Source organism: Vidua macroura, chromosome 1 (genome assembly GCF_024509145.1).
Source record: "Vidua macroura isolate BioBank_ID:100142 chromosome 1, ASM2450914v1, whole genome shotgun sequence".
NCBI classification, from domain to species: Eukaryota; Metazoa; Chordata; class Aves; order Passeriformes; family Viduidae; genus Vidua; species Vidua macroura.
Genome location: NC_071571.1, coordinates 101,039,693 through 101,059,225, shown reverse-complemented (window position 1 = coordinate 101,059,225; position 19,533 = coordinate 101,039,693). Strand labels below are relative to the sequence as shown.

Genomic DNA, 19,533 nt, shown 5'->3' with positions numbered 1-19,533 from the left:
GGAGGGGGAAGCTCAGGCTGCAGCTGAAATCGAGTATTGGGACATTGTAGAATTAGTCAATTACCCAGACTAGAAAGAATTAGTTTCCTGGTTTCAGAAACAGAATAATTTGGTTTTGCTTGGAATGTTTTAATGTCAGAAGGAGCTGTGTGGTCTTGGGCTTCCTTCGTGCAGCTGTTTTCGAGTGTGCTGATCCTTCCTGCACCTCCTGCCTCTTCACCTGCACGCACGTGGCCGCACGTGTGCACGGTATCTGCTGGGTTTAACCTCTAGGACGGGTGGCAAAAAGAAGCATTCTGTGTTTCATCAGTTCGTTGTGAGGATTGGAGCACCCGCAGCGCTTTGTGCAGAGGTGGAGTCACACGTGTCTCTCTTCCCGTTTCAGATCATGTACGCCCCAAGGTCCAGAGACAGGTTTACCACCCCATCTTTTATGCAGCGGGACCGTTTCAGTCGCTTCCAGCCCACTTACCCTTACATGCAGCATGAGATTGACCTTCCTCCAACCATCTCCCTCTCCGACGGCGAAGAGCCACCGCCGTACCAGGGCCCGTGCACCCTGCAGCTCCGGGACCCCGAGCAGCAGATGGAGCTCAACCGGGAATCCGTCAGGGCGCCGCCCAACCGAACCATTTTTGATAGCGACTTGATAGACATCTCGATGTACAATGGGGGTCCCTGCCCACCCAGCAGCAATTCGGGCATAAGTGCAACCAACTATAGCAGTAACGGAAGGATGGAAGGACCACCCCCGACGTACAGCGAGGTCATGGGGCATTACCCAGGCTCCTCTTTTTTCCATCACCAGCACAGCAACATGCCTCCTTCCTCGCAGAGGGGGAGCAGACTTCAGTTTCAGCAGAACAATTCAGAGAGCACAATAGTCCCCAGCAAAGGCCAGGACCGGAAACCAGGAAACCTGGTCTAAGTTACCTGCCCAGGTGCGTTTGGACTGAAGACGGGAGATCCAAGCAGGGTGGTGGAGGAAGACCCCCGTGCTCTGGTGCACAGTGTTGTTACGTTTCACGTGGTACAACTGAGTAAAACCAAACGTGCAAACCAGTTCTTTGTTTCTGATTCCTTTCAGGGGAATTGCATGCAAAGCAGATTGAAAGAAATACAAACTTCCATTCAGTTTGTCTATGAGCAGTGTTTCAGGGGAAAGGGGGGGGGGGGGGATATATTATTTTTTTTTAATAAACTATTTCAATTATTTAATTCTAAAAGTTAACTTAGCACAGAAATTAGGCTTGTACAGCCTGTTTTATACTCACTGAATGGCAGAAGGAAGAAGGTGGTTTTGCTAGATAAATGGGGGAAGAATTGGCCAGTTTGCTTTTTTTTTTCTCCCAGAGTGTGAATTTTTTTAATATGAAACAAAATTCCTGTTCTGTGTGCCAAGGTATAAAGTTGAAAACATAGATGAATGCAAGGAATTAATTTGTGTTGTGATAAATGTGTTTTAAAAAGTTGCACTATCTTACTGTTTAAAAAAAAATATATATGAGGGAACTGTTTTATGTGAAGTTCTTCTATATGTTGTCGTTTCACCTGTGGAATAATGATAGAGCCCTAGAAGTAATTTGGAGGAGTTTACCCCCCCTGGGTTTGCTAAAAGGTGGGGACAGGACTTAGCCTAACATCTCTTGACTTTTACAATTCAAAAAATACAGGGACACTTGTCTTTGCAATAATTTGCATTCAAATAACAGTGTATCAATGAAGTGTCTTGGAGACTTTTGGATGGAAGAAGGCAAATATGAAATCCCAGCATTTTCCATCACTTAAGGTTTAGCTATTTTGCAGTGTAGACTATTTCTTTCATAAATGGCAAAACTGCAATTCCCAGATGCATTGATTTGTATTGATTCTAAGTGCTGCCATTCTTTTCCTTTTCATACTGCAGTATCACCAGTACTTAGAGTTCTAGAGATTTTTGTCCTCACTGTAGCCTGAAATGTATTTAGTCACATATCATGACATTATGCAATAAATAGTTTAAAAATGCAGGGTGGGATTTTTTTCCCCTGCTCTGCTGTTCGAGATTGTGAGGCTGTTGTGGTTTTCACTCTCCATTTCATCCTTTCAGATGCTGAAGTTCAGTCCCGGAGGTCCGTCCTGTTAAAGTGAAGGGGGCCCTTGTGGCTAAACCCTCCGTGGTGTTTTTGCAGCAGTACCAAGAGCGCTCATGGCAGTGGTGCCGGCTCCTGGCGCATCCCTGGCAGGGTCGTGGGAGCACCAGGAATTCTCCCTGCAAACCATTTTGCTCTGGGCCCTGTTGTGGAAACCCTTCTGGGTCCATGATGTCTGCGTGACGCCAGCAGGACTGTGCTCATGGGTAAAGGTGACTCAATGTGTTCACCAAGTGTCTGTAAGCCCTGATTTTTGCTATACTGGCCTGGAGAGTAGTTGGGAAGTGTTACCTGCCTGAGTCATGGCATATGGCGTGTTTCTCCACTGGCTGTTCCTGTGTGGAAGCACGCATGGTGCCGGAACTAAGTTGACAAAAGGTGATAGTGGCATCACAAGCACATGAAAAAGCACAAATTGCACTTAAAATGCATTTTGGAAATGGACTTAAAAGTAAGAATCTTTAGAGTCTTAGCTTGAATAGTTTCTAATATATAGGTGTATGAGTGTGTTATAGACCTCTTCACTTTAAGATCTTTCACTTTTTTCTGTTTTCCTGAGCCTTGTGCTTGGTTGTGGGCAGCAGCCACTGAGTGCCCCAAGGGCACCGATGCCCTGGTCCCACGGCTGGAGGCTGGATTTCTGCAGGGCTTCTGTACACGAGGGACACTGATAACTGAAGTGCATCTTTGATCTATGCAGAGTTTTAATGCCAAAACAGTGTGTGTGCGCGTGTGTGTGTGTGTCTGCGTACGTTTTGTCTTTTGGGCCTCAGTGTAGATTTGTTTTCTTCATAAGTTAATTTGATTTTATTCTAGTTTAGAAAACATTTGTATAACTGTTAGTCTGAATACACAGCCACATTTGTCTCTGATTGTTATTTTGGTCTGAGTCATGCTGGTAATGCAGAGTAAAGCTGCCTTTTATCGTATGTATTAATTGAAGGGAGAGATAGAGATTGTATTGTTTTTTTTCCTCTCAGACCCACAGGACAGGTATTTAGAAAATGACTAGGTGGCTTTCAGTCAGCTGGGGCTCTCATCACTGTCTGGTTCCTGGGAATAAAAGCTGTGAAATCAGATTTTTGCGAACAACCTATGAACATAATTCTTAGCTAAAAACAACAAACAAACAAAACCCAGCCAGAGGACAAAGCCAGCAAATGTTGGTTTTGGTCTTCAGTGACTTCTGTCACTTGAGAAGTGAGCCTTTAAGCGAGAGATGAGTGTGCCTACACAGATACTGTGCTGTTGCCTAAAACAGGATTGTTTAGCCAAGAAGCCTTCAGCTGAGAACAGCTGGAACTCAGTTGTCATGGCACAGCACACCTGAACTTGGCCCTGGGCTTGGGGTGGTCGAAGACCAACTTTCCTCATGTGCAGATTCAGCAAAGTGAGCCTTGAAGTTGCCTTCGAAGTTGCCTCTTGGGAACGTTCTTTCTTTAAAAAGAGCCCTTTGCCGTCTTTTACCCTCTCTGCATGCCAGTGGATTTAGGCACTTCCCATTAACGTTGTCCGGTATACCGTCTCTTAATTTTTTTTCTGCCTGGAAAATGTAGCCTTTTCCAGTTCTTTAGAAAATATTTGTTTAAAAATAACTTGGTATTTGCTCACCTAATAGTTGCATCTCTTCTTGCATCTTTGTCTTCTCATCCTAGAATCATAGAACAAGCTAAGCTGGAAGGAACCCATCAGGATCATTGAATCCAACTCCCGGCCCTGCACAGAACCATCCCCAGGAGTTTCACCATGTGCCTGAGAGCACTGTCCAAATGCTTCTTGAACTCTGTCAGGCTTGGTGCTGTGGGGGAGCCTGTTCCAGTGCCCACCACCCTCTGGGGGAAGAATCTTTTTCTAATACCCAACCTAAACTGCCCCTGGCGCAGTTTTCAGCCATTTCCTTGGATCCTGTCACTGGTCAACAGGGTGAGGAGATCAATGCTGCCCCTCTTCTTTTCCCCATGAGGAAGTTGTAACTACACTGGGGTCTCCCCTCAGTCTCCTCTGGGCTGGACAAAGAAAGTAACCTCAGCCACTCATATGGCTTCCCCTTGGGACCCTTCATCATCCTCATGGCCCTTTGGACACTCTAATGGCTTAATGTCATGCTCTGCTTTCCCAAATGTAACGTGCAGACAGTACTTCTCAGCTCTGGGAGTGTAGTGGCTAGTTTACTTGCTATAGGTGAGCTTGCAATCTTCTGTGTTGGGGCCTCTTTTAGCAGTAAATGGGCTATTATCTTATGGAGCACTTTCTATTAGTGCTCTCCACTATTAGTGTTGAGAAGGCAGTCAACAATGTAACTGCCTACTGTTTGAAACAATTTGTTTTTCCATTTTTTCTTCTTTGACTTGTTGAATCTGCTCTTGATAACAGAATGGTAAAAGAAATACCAGAATTAGATATCACTATCAGTCTTTACAGGCTTAGAAATTGGTGAAAATTTCTAAAATCTGAAAATCTGAAAATCGGTAATTCTGTGAAGCATTTATGGAAGACGAGCTTTGAAAATATCCAGATTTGATAGACTGTATTTCAGAGCCACTCAGTGAAACTTTGTATAAATTATAAAAGGTTTCTGCAAACACTGTAGCATTAATTGTCTAGATTTTGCCTCCATACTGATCTTCTGGTGTATGTGTCTCATGCACAAAGCCCACATAATATGTGTGTGGTGTTTTCTATGTGGTGGATCATATTTGCCTGAATTCTGGTTGCATCTTCTGACTTGTGTTCCCAAAATTCAGTATAGTGATGTCCCTACTTTAGAAATTTTCAGGTTAAAAGATTATTTTTTCTTTAAATGCACCTTTATGAAATAAAGTTTTGTGACCTCTGTCCTACTGCAAAGACTAATTCTTCCCTTATGTGTCTTGGCATGGCTCTCTCCTTGATGCTGAATATGCCCCATCTTTGGTGTTTTTGTATGATCTTTCAGGGCTAGAAAAGGCAGGGGGTTTAGCAAAGGAAAAAACTGGTTTCTCTCCCAGTTTACCAATGGAGCACTTGGCACTTAGCTTTAATGCTGTACCTATGTCTAGAACAATTGTGGTTGGGCTCCTTTCAGTGCTGGACAAGCAGACTGAGTGGGATGCTGCTTAAAAGATGTGAGTGAGGGGTACCCAGCCAACAGTGCAGTGTTCAGATCCCTTTCCTGGTGTGTGTGGCATGTGCAGAATTCACATATAAGAAGTTGTTTTCATCAAGGGGGTTTAATTATGCTACTCCTGGTCTTGTCACTGAACTCTGCATGTAGGCCAGTCTCAGGCTGATGGGACTTTATTACAGCATCAGTTCCCCTTGGAAGTATGAAAACTCAAGCATACGCCTCACGTACAAGTTCCTGATGGCTAGTGAGGAAGATGTTTGCATTCCTGCACTCATGGAATCTGCAGGAGCCATGAGTGAAGCTGTGCTTCATTTGGTCTTTTATTACTGCTTGCCCACTTCTTACACCAGTTTGTCCCAGCTGGAAGCTGCTTCTGTTATGCCAAATCTCAGAATGTTCTTGTTGCAGATAATATTTTTTTTTTAAAGTGTCATTGAGAGTTCTTATGGGTTTTTTTTTCTGTGAATGGGGTACAGGGAAGGGTAAGGAGCAGAATTGCATTGTTTATTAAGGAATGCACTTTGCAATAGAGAAGAAATCCTTGTCCTGCTGAAGAGCCTGTGGAGGCTGTCTGGAACAGTGCTGTCGTTTCTAACCCTGCCAGGCAGTGAGATATTGGACCTTAGAACTGACACTCTAATCTGTAAGGAATGTTTGAATGCTTTGGAGAAGATTGATTGCTAACCTTTCTCTGACTCTATTCCTGAACGCTCACGGTAGCTAAGGTAACCTGATTATGTAGGCGAAGAAAAACAAAATAGTAAGTTGGTAAAAAATAGATATACATCAATTTTTTTAATATATTTTTTTCTCCCAAGGATAAACAATAGGCTTGTTGGCACATTTGAAAGTATTTAGGATTATTCACAGGTTCTCTCTGGTCATTACAGTTAAGTCATGTCCATGCACATACAGACCTACGTGCAGACTTGTCCCCTTGATTCTGTCTGTACTAGTTTCTGTTCCATGATCACCTTCCAGAAGTGCTAAATGGCTCTGTGTTGTGCTCTCAGTAACAATGGCAGGTCATTTGTCAAACAACGGGAATATTTGCTTTTCAGTCCTGTAAATGTCATGACCTATGTTTGTATCAGTAGGGGGCTTTCTTGCTGCACCAGTTCTTGCTTGTGACCTGGTGTGCTCGTGCATCTTCCATCCAACAGCTCTCTCTCCTTTTGGGTGAGCTTTGAAAAATCTTCGTGCTTTGGGATAACCCCAATGCAGACCTCATGTATTGATGTACAGGAAGGAGGTAATACTCGGTGTACCCTAAATCTTATCAGCATGTTTTTTCAGACCTAGCTGATGATGAGAACCAAGTGATCCTTCTCTGCAGTGGGTTCAGATGAAGTCTGGCTTTTGATTACATCCTTGCTTTTTAGATAAAGGCTGTTGCACATAATTTAATTACACATATCTGGTCTTTCTCTGCACTGTGTTGCCTGCTTGCCAACCAGTACAATTACAACTTTTCTCCTACACTAGCCCCAAATATGTCAATCATTTCAGTCCCTGGAAAGAGGCAGTCTTACTGAGTTGTCTGAGACCTGTTGAGGCCTTTTAGAACATTGAAGAGTCCCTTCTGAGGATGTGTTGAACGTAGAGAGGTTTCCTGTCCAAAAACTGGTCTGTATGTTTCGTTAGGAAATTCAAGTTTAAGGTTTTGAGAGTATGCTGACTGAAAATGTTGGCAGGATTTTTTTTTGTAGCTAATATAGTTTGCCAGCCTATCCTCACTAATCAGGGATGTAAATTACCTTTTGAGCCACCTCTGATTGCATTTTTGGGCTGGCAAAAGCCCTATTGGGCACACTTGCACCAGCAAAAAAAAAAAAAGAGTAGTTTTCTTGGTACAGCTCTGGGGAATAAACAGAAGCTGCACCACTAAGTTCATCCTCCAAAACCAACCTGAGACCTGCATTGCCTCTTCCCAGCAAACTGAAGTGTAGGTGTTTCAATGAAGTGCTTTGCTGCACTATTTAGTACTGCAGACATGCAGTGGAGGGGCCTACTGATGTTTTCTTAAAATTGTCATTGGCATTAAATGTATTTCAGGGATGCTAATGCTGTTTTGATAACCACCCAGTACAACTCTCCTGCTTTTGAAAGGGAAGATCAAGGACCATTTTGTGTCACAAACTCTCCTGGCTCTTACTTCTGCCTTGCTGGTGTCTCTTCTGTTTTTAGACTGAATACAAGCAACCCAGGTATTGCTAGCCTGCTTTCTTGCTATAAAAGAGCTTACCTTTTTATGTTGATTAATGATAGAAAAACAAAACTGTAACGTAGATATACTTCCCCCTCCCTCTGACAGATGTGTGATTTACTGCCAGAGATGATGCTATTTTCTTTGCTATATTGCTGCTGCTGTTTTAAGTGGTTTGGTGTGTGAGCTTTCTGAAACAACACGGTGCGTGTAGGATCTCGTGGGTGACAAAGCTGTCTCTTCTTCCTTTCTCTCCTTGGTTTGTGCTTGTCTGTCTGCTGTGGTAGGTTTACTAATAAATTAAATACATCCTTATTAGATATAATTTTGAGGAGGTTTGCATGTCCGTAGTTTGTAAGCAACTAAGGTGCCTCACGTTCAGGTCTGAGCAGATAGGAATCCCCTTGCACTCAAGAGGGCCTGATCCAAAGCCTGCTGAAGTTGGTAGGAAGACTCTTGCCAGCTTCAGGGGGCTTTGCATCTGGCCTTACACTCCCACCTTTGTTGTGCCTCACTTAAAATGGTGCTTTTTCAGTTGTCTGTCTTTTTTTCTGTTTTTTTTTTTTTTTTTTTTTTTTCTTTGTATGGTGCTGTGTATAACTTGAATATATTATGCACATATCCTACCCAATGGGTAGAACAAACAAACATACGAAAAGGAATAGATGTTGTTAATACTGTAAGATAGTGTACAGATGATACCAATTTTAACACAAAAAATGGCATAGACTTTGTGAATGCCAATCTGCTTGGTCCTTTTTTTGTAAGAAAGTTTTCAAGTGAATGCATACAAATTACAAAAAGTCTATGTATTTTATTTTCCTATTAAATATCAATATAATATCATAAGGGAAAAAGGTTAAACAAATCCTTTTTGACAAGCCTGTGTATAGCAATTAGTTGTTTGATGCATCTTTGCTGTGAAGATTTCTTCTTTTTTTTTTTTTTTTAATGTGTCACTTTAAAAAAAAAGGAAAAAAAACCACAAAACAAACAAAACCTCCACAGCTTTAACCTTGCAACTAGATGCTTCTTGTATTGGTTGTTGCCTTGCTATTGCTGAGTTGGACCAGTATTAGTTACTACTTCTCCAGCAGATATGTTATTTATTACTATCATTGATTACCTTTTTTTTAAACTTAGAAACAGGCTAAAACTTTGCAAACCTTTTTAATCACATCCTAGATTTGAAATGAAGCTCAGACAGGTGGGAACTGACCCAAACCATCCCTGCAAAATCAAAACCAGGCCAATGAAAGTTCTGTGACAACAGCCAACCTGTGCCCACTATTGGTGCACCATGCTGCCGCTACAGACTGTCCTTGGGCTTGGGGTGTGGGTGGACTCCCTGGTGACCTGTGCTCTTGCAGGGTGGGCAAGAATGGCCCCAGCTGGTAGCGAACTGAATGCAGGGTTTGAGTGGGAGCTTTGAGTTGGCAGCTCTGCTGCTGTGTTGGCTTCTGATAGCAATGGCTTAACCCGGGTTCATATTTAAGATTACAGAGAAATGCTTAGACCTGTTCAAACCCAATATGGGAAGTGGTATGGGAAGTAATGTTACACTTCAGCTTCCTGCCAGGCTCCCTTGGCAGTTTGGTTCTCCTCCGGCATCTCCCCGTGTTTGGCGCTCCATTCCCGTGCCCCTGCACGCTCTTTGGTAAAGCAAATACCTCAGGAAAACTCAACATGAAGTTCTAGTGTAGGGACTTGCAGATGCTGTACTTATTTTTCTAAACTGTTTGTTCTAACTATCCCAGTAGATGATATAAAAGTTTATCGGTCCGAGACAGACTTGTCCTCTTACAGATGGATACCAACTAATCTTTCATAGATACTCCTGTCTGTATGTAGCTTTTTTATATTGCCAGGCTTTAACCACAGATGTAAGGTAGCAAGGTGTTGGGAGATGTCTGAGATGGCGTTTTGGTTTGGTTTTTCAGATGACTTGCAAAGCGCTGTGCTAAAACTCAGGGGGCCTTACCCGGGGCCAGTGAAGTCAGTGGTGGGGCTTCCTCTGGTTTGAGTGGGCTTTCAACCCGGTCCGTCACGCTGGAGGATGGTGCCTTGGGGCACAGTCCTTCACTGCTTCTCTGTCAACCAGAAGCATCTACACCTTTGTCTGTAAATATCTTTTTAAAAGCCCTCACAGGAGTCCTGTATCTGAATGTTGACCATGGTTGTTTTGGCTTTTTTTTTGTTTTAAATAAGTGTGTTAAGTTTTTTATGGCCAGTTCTGCATCATCGTGCCCTTATAGGTAGCTTGTATCATCACATCCTTCTATATGTTGAGCTGTTCTGTCAGTAAGCATGTACCGTAGGTATTTCGTGATTGTCACTTGTTAATTCATTTATTGTTTGTCAAGGCGTGGAGTCATTGTTTTGGAAGTGTGCCTTGCCTGGCCATCTTCACGTTTCTGTTTGCACTGCAGTACCACTTCTGTGCATGAAGGAAGAAAAGCAAACAAAAAACCCCGGGCCTTCACTAGGAAGACTGTACAGAGTAAACCTCCTGCTGGAGGAGTCTAGAGTAGGATTTATCAGAACAAAACATGCATATTGAGTGGACCAAACACGAGCATGACTTCTTCTAGAGGCACTAATTTGCTTTGAAGCTGCAGTGGAAAGAGCAGACTATCTATTAAGTGTATTCACAGCTGTGTTCATGCTTTTCCATTTACCACAAAGCACAGCAGGCAGCCAAGATTTTAAAAGGACTATGAGCAGAAGTTACGAGAGCCTTAGGCATCATAGACCTGGACAGCAAAAATAATGATAATAATAATTTTTTAAAAATCACTTTAGTATTCTTTAACAAAGCTTTTCTACTCATAATATAAAGACTACATAAGTGTCGATAGGGGTTTTATCTTTGTATAACTCTCAACTGCCCAATGCTGCTGTGCTCAGAGCATTTCATGATGGTATGTGCATCAGTCAGGCTGTTACACTCAAAATTAACCATCAAATGCCTGTTTTTAGAGTGTTACCCTTTCTTTGTTGTTTCTTGCTAGTTAATTTACAGTGTAAAATGCTTTATTGCTGTATGGATTTAAATTTTTTTTTTTGTATTTCCAACATCATGGCTTTCAAGATCACATTTTCAACACATCTATTATTTTTGTCCATTTTCTTTCAAGCTATTCTGTAATATGTACAGCACTATCAACAATATTTAATCTTTCTTTTAAAATTTATTGTTGTAAAACAAAACTATTAAAAACAGTAAGTCTTTTTACAACTGTATTGGAATTTCTCAATAGCTGTTCATGTGATGCTATGACAAACCTGGCTTGCTTTACTTTTTTTTTAAATTTAATTTTTGTTTAACACAATTAATTTGTTGCTTATTTTCCACTGTAACTCCCAGTTATATACAGAAAAAGATTTCAACTGTTGTGTATCTGACTCTTTTAATTGAGCAAATGGTGATGTCCTAGTTTTTAGACCTAAGGTCTGTTTATTGCAATACTTTTAAAGGAAGATGTTGCTCTAAGTGCTGTTGTTAGTTTTAAATACAGATTTTATGCTTGTTCTTAATATGCTGTGGTTAAACCATGGCACAAAATTATTAAAAATTATTAAATGCATTTGTCTCCTGTTGGATTTATTTTCCCTTCGAATTGAAAAAGAAAAAAAAGCATGGAACACTAGAGTGGTTTTGGTAACAATAAGTACTTGTGTTTCTACCTTGCTGTTTTGCTGCTGGCAGCCAGGTAGCAGATCATTAAGGAATGAGAGAGGACTCAATCCTTGAAGCATTATGTTAGAGCCCCGGGAAGTGGATGTCTGGTGAGGGTTTAAGATCAGCGTTCTGACCCTCACACTCTGGTGATTAATGCTGGGACGGTTTCTGCCCTGCCTCTGCCATAAGATGGGCTGTAGCAGGAGACAGGCTGTCACACACTGGAGTTAAGTCTAGGCACTTAATCTAAGCCAGCTTGTGATTTTGATTCCTTTAAGATAACAACCCCACCTCGATCTCATTTAAAGCCCTGCTGGTGGTGATGGCCTCTGGCACAGCAGAGCTGACTGACCAGCGGGGGGGATAAGCAATGCCCCCAAAGCATTGAGTTGCAAAAATTCTTTAAAAAATGAAGGTGCAAAATATGGCTTCTGGGAGGGAGATTCACTACCTGGTTTAAGAAATTGGGACATGCTTTGGGCAGTGCTTAAAACAAGAGCAGTTGTGGTCCAGTAATGGGGAGAAGAGAGGGATGATGCTCTTAGTAAGAAACCAGATGAAAGGGTCCCATGAAACATGCAGAGATTTGTCTTTGGTGATACAGATCTTTGCAAGGTAGATCAAATTCTCCCTGGCTGGCACATGCCACTTTGCCATACTAAAGCTTAACAAAACTGGGAAAGAGCAGGTAATTTCTGTTCATTCTGTGTATAAAGTGATGCTTTATTTAGCATGATTATTAATAACACAGTTATCTTGGTTTATATTTTATACCTGTGCTTGCTGGAGTTTGATGTCTGTTGCTGCGATGTGATGCTGAGTTTGATACTTCAAACCTGGGGCTTTCTTGCAGGTCTTTTCCAGGAAGAGGTTTGCTGTGGGAACCATGGTCCATCCCACTTCTGACAGCCTGCTATGGAGCTGTCTTTACATTCCACTCAGAGAGGAACCAGGGGGGTTCCCCTTGCTGCTGTTCTTTTCAAACACCTTAGTTCTTTAAATGTTGCAGTACTTATTTTTGGGTCAAAAGTAATATTTTTTCCTATAACTACCCTGAGTTTGCTCTCCTCCGACGACAGCATTTTAATTCTTCTTTAGTATTTAGAAAATTGCTAGTTCCTTAGTCCTTACAAGTACTCTAAATCTTCAAGCTTCTGCTCCTCCTCTACTGTCTGAACCCTGAACTCCCTGGAAACTGCATTTTTTGAGCCTACTTTGATCTTTTACTTAATCTGGTTTTAATTGTGTTTATATTTAGTTTATAATATGCCATTCTGTTTGATTGTGTTTTAATATCAGTGCCAATGGTTGCAACTCAGCTGTAAATGGGATGTCTCATCTCAGTAGGGTTACTTTTTTCTGCTGAAAGATTAATACAGTGGCTGCTGCAGTCCTGTGAAACCTCTAGGTCTGGCTTCCAGGCTCCCAGCAGTATTGTGTCTCATTACAAACACCCTGGTTTTAACATCCCAAACCCTTTTCTTCCAAAGACCCCTCTGTAATGAGACTTCGTTACTTAGACAAAAATTAATTAGGCTTCTCTCATTATCACTGTTTTGATCGGTTGTGCTTTAAGTGAGTTCTAATTAAAATGCACATTTTAAAACCCTTACTGCTGAATCCTCTTCTAATAGCTCGCTTCTACTGCGGCGATGCCCTGCTTTTTGTGCAGTTTGCATTGTGCTGCTTTTGCAGAACTCTAGCATTGATTAAGAAAACTAAAAACTTGCATGATTTTTTTTTTGCTTGTTTTCTACATTTTTTTCCAGACTGGCTGCCAAATGATTGCTCCTGAGAGCTTGAGAATGGGGATTAGAGCTGAAACACTGAATTCCCTACATGTGGTAAAATTGATGAGCTGAGTTTCTCAGTGTCCTGTATAGTCAGTAACCCTACTTGTTCCCAGAATCTTCCAAAACATAAGGGGGAAGCTATATGCTGCAGTTGTTACTTATTAACTGCAAATTTCAGCTTGCCTTAGGTGTTCCAAGTTGCCTTAAATACATTATTTATTTTGGCAGGACTGCATGATCCATCCCAGGGATACCTGCCATATGCTAAGCCTGTGGATGTTCTGCCATGGCTAGAGGGGGATACTTGAAGGCTGGCTCCTTAATAAAGGGGCTAATCTGTAAATCAAACAAAATATTTTGTATTCTTTAATGGTTTCCACTATGAAGTGTGCTGCAGAACAGCAGCAGAAAGGTGCTAAAAGTATTTTAAAGATGAGGAAACACACATGAAGAAGTACATGCCAGGTCTCAGCACAGCCCATGGCAATGCTGGGAATAACCTTTCTATCGCCACCATTCCCAGTCTCTCCACTTGCAAGGCATAGTTTCTCTCTGCTCACTTCCAACACATCCCACTGTCTTGTACAGAGCTATTTTCTGTTTGTCAGGGCTTTGAGCAAGCAGCCAGGACATAGCCACCCCTTGTTCAGAGAAAGAGGGCATCTTTTTCATGGAGGCCAAAATGCCACCCTTGAGCCCCTGTCAGTGCCAACACCAGATCATTCCAGCTTAATTTAACATTTGCAGACATTATAGTGATTGACAGTTGAGTTGAGTGGAAAATTCCAGTTTAATCCTGCTCTGTGTGCCACAGACATGGGCTCAGACAGCTTGACCTACATTTAACCCTGGGCAGCAAGAAATTCTTAGGGGAAAAGAAAAAAAAAGTCATTTTCATCTCAAAGCAGTGAGAACATTCCAGTTTATTACATGTTCCTGTGTATATGCATACACGTGTAATTGTGTTACAGTGCTGTGAATATTTCATGAGCTGAGGCAAGTTTGCCCTGATTGGCTTCACTTGGTGAAGAAGACATGTAAGTCGAATATAAAAGCACAAGTGTGCTTGCATAGCTATTCAGCAGGATTTATGGCAGCAGCAAAAAAGGATAGGAGCTAGTTCTTTCCTGACAATGGGGTTAGGATTGTAAGTGCTATAAAATTTGCTTATGCTGCAAACTTTATATCTCTTGGGGGAAAAGTTGATGAGCTGGTAACTTCAACTAATGTATTGTCAGGAAAAGCCTAACAGGAAAGGCTTGACTGAGAGACTGCAGAGTCAGTCTGGTTTCTTTGACCCTCCTCCTGCAGATCAAAGGTGCTGATAGTGACTGACTGTGTTTGTTTTGGGAAGTTACAGGTGCAGTACTGGGTATCACGGCTTTTCAGCGAGAGGTGCATTGGCAAACATGAAAAGCCCTGTGGCTGAGTGATAAGTGCATTAGCTACTCAGCATGCAAGCCCTCTCACCTTCTACAGTCATGCTGTATATTATACCTATAGATAATATGCATGCTTAGCTCCAGCCATATGCCAGGGTAATCAGGCACTTTACTGTAAAATTGTGCCTCAGTCAGGGAAATGGCATCAGGTGCACTAAAATCACCACCTGACAGTGGCACAGAAGTAAAGTGCCTGTCTGCAGTAAAACTGTACTCGAGAATAAACTGTGCGGCTGTAGCTTGAGTGCTGCTTGTGCAGTGGCACTTATTTTTTTTGAAGAAGATTGTCTCTATGTGGCTACATGCTGTGCAGAGGTGTGAGGGCTAGTGCACAGCAATCCAACAATAGAAAATACACTGTTAGTACATTAGGCAGAACTTTGAGTACTCCTATAAAATGACATTGTTCTCTTTATTTTCATGGCTTTTCTAGTCTAATCCAGGATAAAAACTTTATTCAGGTATTTAGCTAACCATATCATTGGTCATCAGTTAGCCAAGGCTGAGAAATTTCCCTTTCTCCACTACAATTCGTACAAAGGTCTCCTTCCACACTAAATCACAGCTGCCCCATCTGGGAGGTAGCTGGAGGCCACAGCTGTGTGCAGGCACGTGTTTTTGGAGGAAAGGTGCTGCAAGGTGGCTCTCAGGCAGTGCCTGGATAAAGAGCCGGTGCAAATGCGCTGGTGGAAGTGCTTGACAGTGCCAGCTGAGGGGACTCGGCACCACTTTCTGCAGAGTCTATTCAGCAGAAGGGCATGTACAGCATCACTGCTTATCTGCCTTCTCTCACATTCTCTCACATCTACATCCTTACAAGGTCTGGCAACTCTTTTTGTGCCTATGAACAAATCCATGTGAAATGATACAATGGATGGAGGTAAACTTGCAGCTTGTGTATTTAGAACCTCATAGTGGAGCTGGATTTTGTCTCCACCTGCTTTGTGACCCCAGATGGGAGGTCATCAGTAAGCACAATCAAGGCAGTGTTCACAAGGAGCCTGTGCTGTCTCTCTGTGCCTGTTTTAGGTCACCAAGGCAGCCCATTGAAATTACCAGTGCTGGATCTGTTCCACTACCAGCCTCCCAGCAGTACAGTTTTGATTCATATTAAATGTAGGATCCCAACTGCATTTCTGACGGATTCAGCATAGCATTTCAAGTGGAAATTACATCAGTTTTATGACTTTATTCTGATTGCAAGAGTACATAAGATTCTTGATTCAGCATGAGTTTGAGAGGAGGACACAGACTATTCGATACTTGACTGGCAATGGAGCTGACTTGAGAACTGTAGCATGTTTGGGCATCCTAAACAAGCCTGAATATCCTCCCCTGGATTCTCTCCTCTCTGATCGTCTAATCAATTCATCAAACTCAAGCCCAAACTTAACACTACATGTTACCCTGCGGGCTTTTGAAATCAAGATATTAAGAAGATCATAAAAATAGGCAGCTAATTGCCAGAGGATAATTACAATTCTCTAATTATTATTGTTGCTGATGGTAAGTGATGAACAAGGATGAATGTGATGCAATGCCCTAAGCTGACACCCTGAAGGGGACACAATCAGGAATTTGTTTCAACTTTGGCTCCAGCACCATCTTGAGTCACTATTTTTGCTCTGGCCTGTTACTGGGTCACAGCTTTGGCTCCAACTCTGCTCAAAAGGCTCAGCTGCACCTTCAGCTTGGGCACTAATTTCAACTGTGATTGGCTCTGGTCTTTGTTCAGGCCATTATTTTGACTGGCCCCATTTTCACTATTGCTTCAGTTCCAGCTGTTGTTTAGGCCAAGATTTCAGCTCCTCTTGGGCTAAGAACTTGGGCAGTTCCCCTATCAGGCTCTGACTTTTGTTCTGGGCCCACCTTGGGCCATGATTTTGACTCTGGGTCCTGCTCAGGATATGAATTCAGCTTTGGCCTTTATTGAGCTGCCGTTTCCACTCAGCTCCATCTTGGTCTGCAGCTTTTTCTCCTGCCAGTACTTGAGTGCCAGCCCAGTGTTGGTCATACATTTGGCTCTGGCTGTATATCACTCTTTGAGCTGGGCTCCAGCCCTGGCTCCTTGGCCCTGTCTCATCATCTCCAACTTGGTATTAGGCTTCAGCTCTGGCCCTTGGCTGGGCTGTGATTTTGGCTCTGGTCCCATCAGGCTGTGACTGCAGGTCTGACCTCTGTTCAGGCTGTGAGTAGAGATCAGGAGCCACCTTGGGCCTCTATCATGTCTCCAGCCCCATCATTGGCAATAGTTGCAGCTCCAGGACCCATCCTGAGTCACAACTTTGATTCTGGTCCCATCTTGGCTCATGAGCTTGTTCTCAGCCTGATAGAGGGCTCTGACTCTGGCTCCAGCTCAGGCTCTCATGTCTACTCTGCCCCTGCTTGGTCTTTGACTCTGCTCTGCCCTTCTCGGTTTATGACTTTGGATCTGGCCTGACATGAAGCAGCAGCTTTGGCTCTGGTCCCTGCTTGGGCTGTGACTGGCACCAGATTGAGCTGTTAACCTCAGCTTTGTAGAGATACTGGAGTGAGACTTTATCTCCTCCCATCTATGGCAGCAATTTGAGCTCTGGCTCACCTTAGGCTGCTACTGCAGCTCTGGCTCAACACTGGATCGAGATTTTTGTGTCAGCCCCATCTTTGGCCATAACTTAGGCTCTGGCCTTTGCCCAGTGGCTGCTTTGGGTCTAACCAGGCTTTGGGTCTACCCAGGCTTTGGGTCTGACCCCTCCTCAGGAGGCTGCTGTGACTTGGCCACTATTTGGGCCATGGCTTTGGCTCTGGCCCCATCTTGGCTTGTGACTTTGTCTCCAGCCACATCTTCATCTGCAACTTTGGCTTAAACTATTGCTCAGGCCACAGATTTGGCTTCATTTCCATCTTGGGTTCTTGCTTTGGTTCCTACTTTGGCTCTGATTGCAGTTTTGGTTCTGGATTGGTATTGGGCTGTGACTTAATATCTGGCCTGATATTGGCCAGATGCTTTGTCAGCAGCTTGACGGTAGATCCCAGCTTTGGCTCTGGCCCTGACTGGGAGGCTATTACAGCTCTTACTTGGGCTGCTACTTCAGCTTCAGTCCTGTGTCAAGCTGTAACCTAGACTCTGGTCACCTGGCCATGAACATCTTTGTCTCTGCTTTGATACTCAGTTGCAACTTTGCCTTTGGTCCCTGCTTGGTTCATGACTTCTGCTTTATCCCATTTCAGGCTGCAACTTTTGCTTCTTGGGCAGTGATTTCAGCCCTGTTCCCTGTTCAGTGACTGGTGGCTATTTTCAAGCCATGTCCACCGTGAGGCCCTGTGTTTGGCTCAGTTTTTGGATCAGGGCTTCAGCTCTGGTCCCTGCTCCAGCACCAGTGAGGATCATGGCTTCTGCTCCAGTCCCATATTGAGCTGTGACTTTGGCTCTGGCCCCATTTCTAGGCACAAGTTTGGCTCCAGCCCTATATCAGACTGTGATTTTAGCTTCAACCCCATCCTGAGCTGTAACATCAGTGATGGTGCCATTTTTGCTCTATCTTTTGCTCTTGCTCAATCTCAGACCATGTTTGTGGCTCTGGCCCCTATTTGGGTTTGCTATTTGTTCCTTGTCATATCTTGGGTTGTTACTTTGCTTCTAGGGGAAATCTTGGGCCATGGCTTCAACTCTGGCCCCATCTCTAGATGTGACTTTAGCTCCATTGCAATTTCAGGCCATGATTTCTGTTCCAGACACATCTTGGGCCTCTGAGACACATCTGGCCTAATAATACCAGGTTGCTATTTCAGCTCCAGTACCTGTTTGGTCTGTGACTGTGGCTAGGGCTGGATGGCAGGTTGTGGCTGTGGCTGTAGCCCCATGTTGGTCTGTGGCTTCATCTTAGTGGCACTTCTGGGCATGATTTCAGCTCTGGCCCAATATGTGGCTGTGACTTTGATACCTGGAGAGGTTACCTAGAACAGAAGCTAGACAGAGTAAGAGAAAAAAAGTAGGTATTTATTAAAAAGGCCTTCAAAGGTTACACCATGGGCAGTAGAAGAGTCTGGCCGAGGCTACACCCAAGATGGATGATGGGTTTTCACACTTTTATAAGTTTTTTTTCATGAATTTTCACACTTTTATGAGTTTGGTTCATTTGCATATTGGGGTTAATTGTCCAATTAGAGCTTCAGGTTATGAAGTCCCATTCTCCCAGTTTGTTCCCCCCACCCCCAATTTGCTTTTGTTTATACATTTTGGGGCCTGAAGCTGCAATGGTCAGGCTGGAAAAGGATTGTTTTGTCTAACTAAGCTGTGAAGAGAAAAGTTCAGTGTTATATACTACTGCAGTACAGAATCTGGATAATATGAGAGCTAAAACTTCATCAACTTCAGTTCCTGCCCTGTCTTGGACCACTACTTGCCTCAACTCAAATTTGGCTCTGGTCCTTGCTCAGACAGTGAGTGCCACAGCAATTTGAGCTGAAATGGCTCTGGCTTTGGTTCCACCCCATCCTGGGTTATGAATTTTTTGGCTCTGTCACCACCTCAGGTGGTGACTGCTGTTTTGTCTTGCGACTGTCCAGTCCCAGTAGGGATATTATCTTGACTCTGAGCCCACCTTTAGCTGCAATTTTGGCTCTGGACAGTGCTTGAGCTTTGATTTCGTCTCTTCCCCATCTTGAGCAGCAACTTTGGCCCGAGCCAAGTAATGAGTTGTGATGTCTCTGGCTCTGCATTGGTTTGTAACTTCAGCTCCAGTCCCATCTTGAGATGTGATTTCAGATCTGCCCCCTGCTTGGACCATAACATCTACTCCAGTTCCATCCTGGGGTCCCAGCTTTGACACAGATTCCCTGCTTTGATCACAGCATGTACTCTGGACTTAGAGTGCAGGTTGTGACTTGGTGATGCTGTGCAGCAGTGTTACATGTGAGGCAGGGAGCAGACAGCAGTGGGAGACGGTGCCAAAGCAGCCATTTCCCTGCTGTACATGTAGTGATGGATGCCTTAGTCCTGGTCTTATCAGTTTTCTGAAGCTTTGCAGAGGTGGAGGGACCCACACCCTCACCCACCCTCTAGAGCCTGAAGGGACAGCCCTTTCCCACGAGGATGCTGAACAGTGAGAGGTAAAAAGGCAAGCCCTGTTAGCACTGACTGAATGGTTGTACGGGCAATGGAAGGTGCTGCTGGGCTTCTGCCTGGGCTTT

The 19,533-nt window shown here is 43.4% G+C and overlaps 1 protein-coding gene across 3 annotated transcripts in view; it reads left to right on the top strand.

Moving 5' to 3' along the window:
- LDLRAD4 (low density lipoprotein receptor class A domain containing 4) overlaps nucleotides 1-2,045 on the top strand; it is a 230,606-nt gene extending 228,561 nt beyond the window's left edge. For all 3 annotated transcript variants that reach the window (XM_053973174.1, XM_053973188.1, XM_053973179.1), the window contains one exon: nucleotides 386-2,045. In XM_053973174.1, coding sequence (XP_053829149.1) covers nucleotides 386-928 — 543 coding nt within the window. In that variant the 3' untranslated portion in view covers nucleotides 929-2,045. The remainder of the gene's footprint in view (nucleotides 1-385) is intronic.
- The last annotated feature ends 17,488 nt before the right edge of the window (nucleotides 2,046-19,533 follow it).